We start from the raw sequence: 12,551 nt of genomic DNA on the forward strand, positions 1-12,551 counted from the left end.
TGTTTATGCTAGGACCACTTACCATTCAGGAGACCACTACTTAGTACGAGATCTTCTCCTTGACCATCTCCCATCCCAAAATCTTAGCAATTGCCTCAGTGCTTGGTTCTCAAAATATGTCACTCAGTGCACTACCACAAAGGAATCCATAGACAGTTTGAAAGAATCTAGTTTAAGACTCAGGATTTCCAGATCATTGTCTCCAATCATAGAAATTAGGAAAGGTAGTTAGGAAGTAGCATGGAGCAGAACTGCATCATGCATCCAAGTTGAACAACCTCAACTACCCAGTGAGTTGTAGTAATTCCACTCAAAACTGCAAGGAAACAGACTAAAAAGATCCTCAAAAGAAGGGGAAATGGAGAAAAACCAAAGTTAAAACCACCTCTCAGTTCTCATTCAATGTGTCAAATCTGAAGGCTTGATCCCAAAGATGACAAAAAGAGTGGAAGAAGATTAATCAGCTCACTGCCTGACATACTTTCCACTGTTTCTTCTGATACTGCAAAGTCTGCACCTTCCAGAAGTGAGGCCGGAATTTCAGAATGTCATGTAAGGTCTCTAATACCAAAAAGAGTTCTCCCTCGTCAGGACTGATGGAAGGACTTCCCGAGACTTACTGCTGTTATACTTTGGAGTCTTCTATTCTTTGAAGCACCTTGTTCATCTTAAAATTGCAAGGGATCTCCCCATCAAATAGGAGTAGGTCTCCACAGATCTGAGCCTTAGAACAACATAGGAGTACTGAGGAAAAACAACTAATGCCACCATAAAAATTAAAGCATCTGACATGTCATGCCTGTAAGACATGCTAGGACACTGAACACTTTTCAGTCACCATCTTAGAGCATTTTTCTACTTGTCAGAAAGGTGGTCAATGAGAAGACACATCTCTTCCCAAAGATGCAATTGGTACCTAGCCACACAGATCCCCAGAGAAATTTACTAAACATCTCTCACCAAAAGTCAAGCTTTTTGGTGTCCTTACCCAGTAGAAAGGTAAAAATTATCTTGGATTTTTGTCAATCTTTCAATTACTACTGACACCACTAATGAGCCAATATAGGTACAGAAATACTGGAATTCCTTATTGTCGCTGCCTTTTTTTAAATATGGTTGGGATTGACATTGGAATCAATCAGATGTCTTTAGCAGGGTCCAGTAGCTCATTATTAATGTAGCAAGACCCTCTTTCTCTTAGTACTGCTGGATTTCATTCGAACAGTTAAAAAGGCTATCTACAGACATCTGAATTTCAGAGCTTCAGTCATACGTTCTAACATCTCGTGAAACCGGCTGATATCAGGGGGCAAACAAACAAGGACGTGGCCACGTCCCCAGGAAAATTTGAGGAAGAAGCAATCCTCCTTTTAAGACAATGTTGTTTCAAAGTGCCCGACAACTTCTTCTTTGTTGGGTGAAAGGCAGTTATGCACACCAACCGAGGGGACAATTTTACAGATACTGGTGTGGGCAGTAGAGGAAGTGGCAGTGAAGAAAAAACCTTAGCTGTCTGAGAGCAGCAGATGGGTGACTAGCAATAGGTTTTATGTCTGACCTTCTTCAAACCCACAAGGGAGAGGATATCCTGTCATTAAGGTCATATAGCCCACATGCTAACTGGAGAGCAAATGAATGGAGCCTCAAATGGCTTGTCCCAATAGGCCAGAGAAGTGAGCACAAGTGAGAACATGAGCCCTGGACAAACCAACCACTCCAGTTCCAAGAACTGTCACGATGAACCTGCCAGCTGCACAAGACAGCACCAAGGCTGAGCCAGACACTCACAGAAGAAAGGCCCTGACTGAGATTTCTCCACAAGGTCTATGTCCAGTGTCTGATATAGGGACTGGATTTGTTAAGTTTCCTTGAGTAGAAAGGCAAAGAGCCTCGGCTGCCCAAAGGAGTCAAGATATGATGACCCTACACACATCATGGCAAGAACAAACTATTGGTTTGCGTGTCTACTTCTAGAAACATGGAGAGACACAATGCTTACCACCTAAATCTGCTGTTCTTATGAAAGTACTTGGAGGCCACAATAAGAAAGTTAGAGAACCCCCTGATCTAGAATAAAGGCACAAACACAAACTAATCACTGGAAACGTAAGTTTTATATCAAATCCTCCAGAAATCACTCTGGGCACTGAGTGAAAGTCCTTCAGCCACAGCTAGCTGAAAAAAGGAAGGAACTAAGGCAATTTAGGAAACCTGGTCCTTTCATAATCTTGGGTACCTACGTGCAGAGCCAGGATAAGAAGTTTGTATAGCTCCAATAGGCACTGCTTTACAGGATATTTCTGAAGCTCAGTAACCCTTGAGAGGCACAACTCACAAGTATGAATATGCTGAGGTCACCTTGAAAATATATTACCATTTCAAGCCAGACTCTCTCCATCCTTTCACACTATGCCCAGTAAACAACTGTTTTTCTTACAGTATATTTTATTTACAAATCTAATGTGGTTAGAGGCGCTGCATGATGCATAAGCAATTTAAAACTGTTGACAATTTTTCAGAGAAGCTTATGAAATGCTAAATTTTACTGTAGGCACAATTAGTTTAATTTGTGTTAGATTACTGGTGAAGAGACAAACCTCGTTCCCACCTGGATTCAAAAACGGTGACTTGCTAGAAGTAGGTTAAGTATTCCTTATTTGAACATTAAAGTGTGCTACCCCTCACACATTAGTTTATAGAAACTTTAATAGCAATATTACTCCTATTTATCACATGTTAAGTTCTAACAACGTACCTTGTGTCATGTTTTTTTGGTTTATAGGCCACTACATCATTGTACTGCCCAGGCAAGTCACCCAAATTTTCAGGTTTAGTTTTTCTATTTGTTAGATGGGCCACATAATTTAGATAGTCTCTTTCATAGATAGATTTCAAAACTCTTGACAAAAATACTGAGGAGTACCCCTATTTGACTGACATATTTCTCTTCATTTTCCTCTCATGCAAGAACAGCTCAGTGATTTTTCTCTTATCAAAAATAATCACCAGGCACAGACCTATTAAGGAAAATTTCAGCTAAAACCTGAAAATTTCAGAAGTGAATGACTGAAGACAAGGAGTTAAAACAGAAATTGTGATGCAACATAATTAAGGCTATGTTTTAGTCACAGGTATTTTTAGTAAGTCATGGACAGGTCACGGGCAGTAAACAAAAATTCACGGCCCATGACCCGTCCATGACTTTTACCAAAAATACCTGTGACTAAAAATGAGTGGGGGGAGGGAAAGGGGATGGGAAAGAGGCACGGGTGGTCCGGAGATCCTGCAGGTGCTGGGGGAGGTGGCCCGGGGCTGGCAGGGGCTCCTTACCTGGCTCTGCATCCCTGCGGCTCCTAGCTGGTAGAGGAGTACAAGCGCTGGCTGCTACAGTTCCCATTGGCCGGGAACCACAGCCAATGGGAGCTGCGGGGGCAGGCAGTACGGAGCGCCTCCCCCCCCAGTCACCTAGGCACTCCAGGGTCATGCCAGTGAGAGCCTCCCACCACATGGTAAGTGCCCCCCAACCTCCTGTCCGTAGCCTCCTCCCACACACCCAAATTGCTGCTGCTGGCCCGGGGCTGCCTGCCTCAGGCAGCCCCTGAGCCAGCACCAGCCACTGCAGAAGTTATGGAAGTAACAGATTATGTGACCTCCATGACAGACTCGCAGCCTTAAACATAATCTATAGTGGATCACAACCACCATGGTGCTACTAGTATAATGATCTCTCCTCTCAACCTCCCCCCAAGAAAAAAAAAAAGTGGGGATATGAATACAACAAAATGTTCAAATACATCTGCTCATACCTTCCTTACACAACAAAAAGAAAATGTTTTAGGATGGAATTTTTAGAAGTGCTCCAGAGCTAGCCTAACTCTATTGGAGGTTTTTACAGAGCTAGGCCAATGCTATGCATTTTCAAAAATCTCACCCGTAATGTTCTAATTCAACATCTGCTCTGGGTCTTATCTCTGGTTTCAGAGTAACAGCCGTGTTAGTCTGTATTCGCAAAAAGAAAAGGAGTACTTGTGGCACCTTAGAGACTAACCAATTTATTTGAGCATGAGCTTTTGTGAGCTACAGCTCAGCTCACTTCATCGGATGCATCTTATCTCTGTTTGTCTTATAGACTAAGCTGCTTGGGGCAAGGGCTGTCTTTATTTGTCCTGTAAAGACCCAGGCACATTGTTGGTGCTTAAACATGTAATTCTGAAAAAATTGCTGAATATATTTTCTACTTCCTCCATGCTCAACAGAATGTTCGCTCTAAACAAGTTTGTTCAATTAGATTAGCATAACTGACAGCTTAGTATCCCCTCCTACAAACATTTTAAATTAGACACAGGGATCGAATCTGAAGTATTTGCATGAGACACTGCCACTGAATAAATGGAGTGACAGAGGAAGTGATGGTTAGGAAATCACCAGCACCAAAACAGATAAAGCTGAAAAGTGAAGGGAGGAAGTCACTATGTAAAAAATTGTTCTTTCTAAAAGCAATAATTTATTACTCATCTGAAGAACACAGAATCAGAGAACTGGAAGGGACCTTGAGAGGTCATCTAGTCCAGTCCCCTGCACTTGTGGCAGGACTAATTATCTAGACCACTCCTGACAGGTGTTTATCTAACCTGCTCTTAAAAATCTCCTGTGATGGAGATTCCACAACCTCCCGAAGCAATTTATTCCAGTGCTTAATCACTCTGACAGTTGGGAAGTTTTCCTAATGTCCAACCTAAAGCTCACTTGCTGCAATTTCAGCCCATTGCTTCTTGTCCTATCCTTAGAGGTTAAGAAAAACAATTTTTCTTCCTCCTCCTTTGTAACAAGCTTTTTACATACTTGAACACTGTTATGTCCCCCGTCAGTCTTCTCTTTTCCAGACTAAACAAACCCAATTTTTTTCAGGATTCAGAGTGGTAGCTGGGCTAAGTCTGTATCAGCAAAAACAATGAGGAGTCCTTGTGGCACCTTAGTGTATGTCTACACTACGAAATTAGGTCGAATTTATAGAAGTCGGTTTTTTAGAAATCGGTTTTATATATTCGAGTGTGTGCGGCCCCACAGAAAATGCTCTAAGTGCATTAAGTGCATTAACTCGGCGGAGTGCTTCCACAGTACCGAGGCAAGTGTCGACTTCCGGAGTGTTGCACTGTGGGTAGCTATCCCACAGTTCCCGCAGTCTCCGCTGCCCATTGGAATTCTGGGTTGAGAGCCCAATGCCTGATGGGGCTAAAACATTGTCACGGGTGGTTCTGGGTACATATCGTCAGGCCCCCATTCCCTCCCTCCCTCCGTGAAAGCAGCAGCAGACAATCGTTCCACGCCTTTTTTCTGTGCGGACGCCATACCAAGGCAAGCATGGAGGCCGCTCAGCTCACTTTGGCAATTAGGAGCACATTAAATCACATTCAACACCAAACAGGAAATGAGATTCAAAAGTTCACGGTTCTTTTCCTGTCTACCTGGCCAGTGCATCTGAGTTGAGAGTGCTGTCCAGAGTGGTCACAATGGAGCACTCTGGGATAGCTCCTGGAGGCCAACACCGTCAAATTGTGTCCACAGTACCCCCAAATTCGACCCAGCAAGGCCAATTTAAGCGCTAATCCACTTGTCAGGGGTGGAGTAAGGAAATCGATTTTAAGAGCACTTTAAGTCGAAAAAAAGGGCTTCATCGTGTGGATGGGTGCAGGTTTACATCGATTTAACGCTGCTAAATTCAACCTAAAGTCCTAGTGTAGACCAGGGCTTAGAGACTAACAAATTTATTTGGGCAGAAGCTTTTGTGGGCTGGAACCCACTTCATCAGATGCATGGAGTAGAAAATACAGTAGCAGGTATATATGTATGTGTGTTTGTACGTGTGTGTGTGTGTGTGTGTGTATACACACACACAAACACATACATATACACGCACATACATATATACGTATGTGTGTGTGTACACACACAAACACACATACACCAAGTGGGGGGATCAGTCTAACAAGACAATTGAATTAACAATAGAATACCAAGGGAGGAAAAATCACTTTTGTAGTGGTAACGAGGGTGGCCCATTTAAAACAGTTGATAAGAAGCTGCGAGTAACAGTAGGGGAAAATTAGTATGGTAAAATTAGTTTTTTGTAATGACCCAATTTTTTCAATTTTCCCTCATAGGTCATGTTTTCCAGACCTTTAATCATTTTTGTTGCTCTTCTTTGGTCTCTCTCCAATTTGTCCACATCCTTCCTGAAATGTTACTCCAGTTGAGGCCTAATCAGAGCAGAGCAGAGCAGAGCAGAGCAGAATTACTACTTTTTTTTTTTTGGTTTGGTCTTGCTTACAATACTCCTGCTAATATATTCCAGAATGGTGTTCACTTTTTTTGCGAAGAGCATTACACAGTTGACTCATATTTAGCTTGTGGTCCCCTATGACTCCCAGATCCCTTTCCGCAGTACTCCTTCCTAGGCAGTCATTTCCCATTTTGTGTGTGCAACTAATTGTTCCTTCCTAAATGAAATACTTTGCATTTGTCCTTACTGAATTTCATCCTATTTCAGACCATTTCTCCAGTTTGTCCAGATCATTTTGAAGTTTAATCTTATCCTCCAAAGCTCTTGCAAACCCTCCCAGCTTTGTGTCATCCATAAACTTTATAAGTGTACTCTGTATGCCATTATCTAAATCACTGATGAAGATACTGAACAGAACCAGACCCAGAAATGATCCCTGAGGGACCCCACTCATTATGCCCTTCCAGCATGACTTTGAACAACTTGATAACTACTCTCTGAGAACGATTTTCCAACCAGTTATGCACCCACCTTATAGTAACTCCATCTAGGTTGTATTTCCCTAGTTTATTTATGAGAAGGCCATGAGGGACTCTACCAAAAGCTTTACTAAAATCAAGATATACCATGTATACCACTTCCCTCCCTATCCACAAGGCTTGTTATCCTGTCAAAGAAAGCTATCAGGCTGCTTTGACACAATTTGTTTTTGACAAATCCATGGTGATGGTTACTTATCACCTGACTATCATCTAGATGTTTGCAAATTGATTGCTTAATTATTTGCTCCATTATCTTTCCAGGTACAGAAGTTAAAATGACTGGTCTGTAATTTTTTATAGATGGGCACATAATGGCTGTTTCCAGAAATTCAAACACTGGGGGCTGGCATTAAACACTTAATTGCCTCACTTGAAGTAGAATTAAATTTGGGATAGATTTTTTTTAAAGAGTTGAGGAGTTTATCTGTGCACTTCAAGTTAACAGTTGTTGAGGTACATTTCAACTGATGCCAATTAAGTGAGCTTATTATAAAAAATTGCTTGTTCGGTAATAAAGAAATCTCACATGGAACCATTAACCACTTGGGACACCAAAAATTACTAAGAGCTCTGGCAGACAAGGATAGTGTTTACATTGCGCTGCTCATTTAGTCAATTGCATCTAAACACAAGCATTGAGGGTTTCTTCAGGTGGTCAGTTGCCATCTTGATGAATACTTTGATTCACTTTCAAACTCATTAGACAAACATGGTAAGTTGTTATTCCTTTAATCATCCAACTACATCAGGAAAATGACCTGTCACTGGCAAAGCCACAGCCATCACCTTCTATTGGTTTTGAAAACTGTTTTAAAAAACTGTTCATATACAAAAAGCTGTTTTCAACCCTCGTTTCAATCACACTTTTTTGTAACCAAGCTAAAAAAATATTTGTTTTTCTCTACACAAGAAGCTACGCCATTGTCAAAACTAAATAAGGTGGTGCCAGAGGGACTCTGTTTTAGTTAATTAATCTCAGCAATTCTGTACTTCCCTCCGTTAGGTATAAATAAAGCCTCTTCCCTTCGGCTATGGGCTAATTAGAACTATTATTCTCAGAGTGATGTGGGCACACTGATGAGCACAATATGAATGCAGTAATGGAGATCAGAAAGAGTAAATGAATACTGAATACTAGACTGGAAAAAGCACAATTAATAATTGTTTTAACACATGGACATGTGTTATCTGTCTAGCTCTGTAATGGGGAACAGCAGTTTTACTGTAGGTATCTTTCAGACAAGAAGAGGTATCACACTAACAAGACTACAACAAATCCTAATTAAAAGTTTGAAAAACCCCTAAAGCTCCTGGCAAAGGAACACAAGAGGCCCTTGTGTTCTGGTGATCCCAGGTCGCATAAAGGACCCCAGCAACACACAATTGTTCAACAAAGACAAAATAGGCAGGCAGTGTTATACATAAAACAGCAGTTATATCAGGACCAAATTAACGTATACAAATGCACAGCTAGTCTTGATTCAATCATGATTAATATGTGTAAACTACCATTTGATTACTAAAATATAAAAAACAAACTGCAATTAACTTATTGGATATATAGTTGTCAAAAGAAGTCTTCAATGCTCAATTTGTATTCAATTTAATCTGCTTAATCAAACCTAAATTAAATGTGAACTTGAAAATTGTAAATATAATTAATTTGAGAATATTGTGAAGGAAGGATAGGAATAGCTATTTGTGAATCTGGAACAAATTGGACAAGAGAGATTCACGGTACAATTAAATATGCAATGCTCTTGTGAAACATGCAACTGAAGCAAAATTTATCATCTACTAATTAATCATCTACTAAAGTAGCAGAAAATCTCAGAAAATTTAACATGAATATAGACTAAAAAGACTTAGCCAAATACACTGGTCAGGTATATTCATGGCTAAGAGTAACAGTAACAATTGCTTGGCTTTTAATATATAGAACATTTACATTGGCACAAGCTTTGTTTGTATGGTAGAAAGTAAAAGTGACTACAGAGCTGCCCTGCAGATCTTATAAAACAACAAGAATGCTAAAGTCTCTACAAACACAACACAAGATTTACAGATCCCAGTGTATGTATTCCTTTTTCTTAAGTTGAACAAAGAGTTAGGGATTGACAAACTGTGGAAGAAGAAATAGCTAGTTCCCCTGAAAACAAATATTCTAGAGAAGAGCCCATTTTAGTTCCAGCAGTATTTCAAAAGAAAACGTCAGAATACAGCTGCAGAGGGAAGCATTTATATGAGAAAGAAGCACTTCTTAAGTGACAGGTTTCAGAGTAACAGCCGTGTTAGTCTGTATTCGCAAAAAGAAAAGGAGTACTTGTGGCACCTTAGAGACTAACCAATTTATTTGAGCATGAGCTTTCGTGAGCTACAGCTCACTTAGTTATATATGAAAATTTAAGGGTTTTTGTGTTTTAAATTAGCATCTCTGAACAGCCTTCCTACAGTAAACTTTCTGAGAAGCATCACTTTTAGAAACAAACCACAATCAGTATTAACTTAAAGGTCTGTCAGTTCTAAATCCTGTTGCAGCCCCCTTTTAGTCTCAATTCTTCTGCCACCATGTGCAAAATGTGCCAGAAACAAATGATGCAGAGGTGAAGGGGATATTGGATTTGATAATCAGAAAAAGATGAACATTGTTATAATTGTAAATATTTAAAATAATGATTTTTCTGATGATTAATGATCACAATCAACCTGGGATCTAGCCAATTTCAAAATAGTAGTTTAAAAGAACTTTGAAGTACTTCTCCTGGTGCGCTGGCCAACTTTTTGTAGTTTAATAACCACATTATCATATTTGTAAAAATGTGCTTCCCTTCTGATGTTGTATGGAAAACTCAAACAAAAGAGGAGAAATTATACAGGGAGATAGTGATAATGAATATACAGTATATATGATGAAATGCAATCAAAAACAAAGTAAACAAATTGAAAAAAAGCAAAGTTTACTTTTTTTCAATCTCTTTCCATAGTAGGTAAAAAATTTTCAGACAGAAGGGTAATTCTTAAATTGATGGTGTCCATTAAACCAGCACTAAAGTATTTAAATTAGAAGAAAAGATGCAAGATCATTTACTTTTTTTTAGCGCATTATTAATTTAGATGCAGGCCTTCAGATACTACAGGACGTATCCAACTCCTTTCGAAGCCAATTGAAAGACTATTATCTTCTTCAGTCGAAGCTGAATTGGTCACCAAAGCCTTCTTTACATCAATTTAACTGAAAGGAGAAGAAGGCTAACTCCACTGAAATCAGTGGAGTTACAAGCGTAGAATACTAGAATTAGGCATGTCTAATTAGAGACCAGTAGACACATCGCATCAAGGCAAAACAGACTGATGCAATTTACCCAAGATTGCAATGATACATTGCAGCTACATAGATTTTGGTGCAAGTTTCCTCAATTTAGACAAGCCATCAGTGAGAACAGAGTAAGTCCCTAACTTGCTGGCATATGGCATAACTGTTGGGGTTATGCCACTACTTGCGCTGCAAACAAAATGGACAACACCTAGGAAACGATGAAAAAGATTGATTGAATTGGTAAACTTACAGCTGTGGTAAACTGGGTCTAAGAAAGGGATCATTTTCTGCCCCATTGACAGCTTTATTTTTCCTCTGTTTTGGTTCCGAATTGGCAGATGGTGCTTGAGAATTATTTGTAGATGGAGGTTTTCGTTTGGCTAGGAGCTTTCTTTGCCTTTCGATATCTTCCCTTTGTTGATTCACCCATTCTTGCTGCCTGTAAAACCAAAAATATTGCATTAATTATTAATATTTTTACAGCTAATAACATTTTAAAAAGCAGGCTTCTAATAATGGCAACGATGGATTCTAATCCACTGAATTACCACGAACTCTTTTCTTGGTAAAAATGAAAAGCTCGTGAGGCATTCTTAACTAGGCACTGTAAATGTGAATATTTATTTTGGGGATCAGAAGAAGAATTTGCATGATTTTATTTTATTTTGTATGTTTGTTTCTTGGTGTATTCTTTGTCGGATAATACGCTACAGATTTGCAATTTGGCAAGAGGAGGGTAATTGAAAAGGTTGTACTTTTTCTATCAGTAATCATTTTTGTACAAATGAAGAGTAAGAGTATTTCAGAGTATGTTAAAGAGAAATCAAATGTTCCCTATTAGGAAGGAGTATTCTCACAAAGTTTTGGAAACATGTTGGTATAATTTTCTTTTGTAATAGGTTTCCAAAAGTGTAACATACATACTTGATTTTCCAGATTGGAAACAAATGGTATTCTGACAAAGTGGACATTATCACTTACAACCAACACCAAAAGAAAAGAAAAAGTCAGAGATGTCAATGCAGAATATTAATATGGTTGTTTTACCAATCAGATACTTTAGCTGAGCTGACCTTCCTAAATAAATAATCAGTTGGGTTACACAATAAATAACTATTGTATGTATGGACAAAACACATAAGGAAGACTGTAAAAGCTAAATCATTAGATATTAACTAGGTCAGGGGTTCTCAAACATTTAGTGTGGACCCATTTCTGAAGAGTGTCGTCACAGACCAAATCCCTACCCAATCACAATCCCATCTGCATTCCCACATCTTTCTTGAGAAAACTAGAGTTTCTAGTGAACACATTAATACTTAACAATGTAAAGGTCAAATCAGTTTACTTTCCAAAGCATGTATCTGAAGTCATGAATTAGTTTCTTCCTCCCACTCCATAGCTCCACCCTCTGCCCCATCTCCCCAAGCTCCTTCTCTGCCCCATTCTCTGCTGAAGTACCTTGTTGAGGCAGCTCTTTTCCTGCTGGCGGCTACAGGCTCCTTTCCCCCATCCGCTTATGCTAGCAGCAGCCCCTAGTGGCGGCTGCTAGGTTTGCTCCTCCTTCTCGCTCCTCCTTCATTGCAATGAAGAGCCTGGATGTCTGTAGAAGCTGCTATAATGAAGGATGTGGAGCCAGCACCACGTGACCAGCAAGCCCTCCACAGACCATCAACTGTTCCACTGACCACCAGTAGTCGGTGGACCACAGTTTGAGAATCACTGATCTAGGTTTACAACTTTTTCTATCAATTGTGATGATTAATGAAATGCTGCTCAGTTAGTAAATTCACACTTGTTCTAAGGCTTGTTAAAATCAAGAGAGGCCCAATCATCTTCTTTCAAAAACAACAGGATTTAGCATTCTACATTCTGTTGGTTGATTAAGGGAGTTCTGTACTGTATTCTGAAACTTCAAAAAGCAAAGTGAAATACTACATATGAAAAGCAGCTCCAATCCTAGAAGCTCTTAGTAATAAAAAAAAAATCCACTGGAGGGAACTGACAATTACTGAGAATTTTAAAAACATAACATTGACTAACTTCACAAGATTTTGAAATGCAAAGCCATCTGTCCACTGTTCAGTAAATGAAGCACCATGTCGAACTGTTGTAAAATGCCCGAGGCGTAGTCTGTCTTGCATACTCTTCTCTCTGCTTGCCAGCTTTTCTTGTGTGCTCTAAGAAAATCAAAATATTACCATTCAGTTTTTCTAAAGTGTTTACAAGTTAGCAAAAAACACAGTCCTCTCTCTAATGCCTTTTTTTGAGTAGTAGGTAAAAGAATGATGGATGGAAATAAGTTTCAACTACTCATATTCCAATTACCTCTGCAGAACTGATACATGTTATTTTTTCTGGCTTATACATTATCAGAATTTAGTTATTATTCATAATGATACATGAGCCAGAA

The 12,551-nt window shown here is 39.4% G+C and overlaps 1 protein-coding gene across 4 annotated transcripts in view; it reads right to left on the reverse strand.

Annotated features, from left to right (window-relative positions):
* TLK1 (tousled like kinase 1) overlaps positions 1-12,551 on the reverse strand; it is a 136,169-nt gene that overhangs the window by 42,802 nt on the left and 80,816 nt on the right. For all 4 annotated transcript variants that reach the window (XM_073305809.1, XM_073305808.1, XM_073305811.1 and 1 more), the window contains 2 exons: positions 12,182-12,318; positions 10,389-10,577 (listed from right to left, as the gene is read on the reverse strand). In XM_073305809.1, the coding sequence (XP_073161910.1) occupies positions 10,389-10,577; positions 12,182-12,318 (326 nt within the window). The remainder of the gene's footprint in view (positions 1-10,388; positions 10,578-12,181; positions 12,319-12,551) is intronic.

This window comes from Lepidochelys kempii, chromosome 11 (assembly GCF_965140265.1).
Source record: "Lepidochelys kempii isolate rLepKem1 chromosome 11, rLepKem1.hap2, whole genome shotgun sequence".
In the NCBI taxonomy this organism is placed as follows: domain Eukaryota; kingdom Metazoa; phylum Chordata; order Testudines; family Cheloniidae; genus Lepidochelys; species Lepidochelys kempii.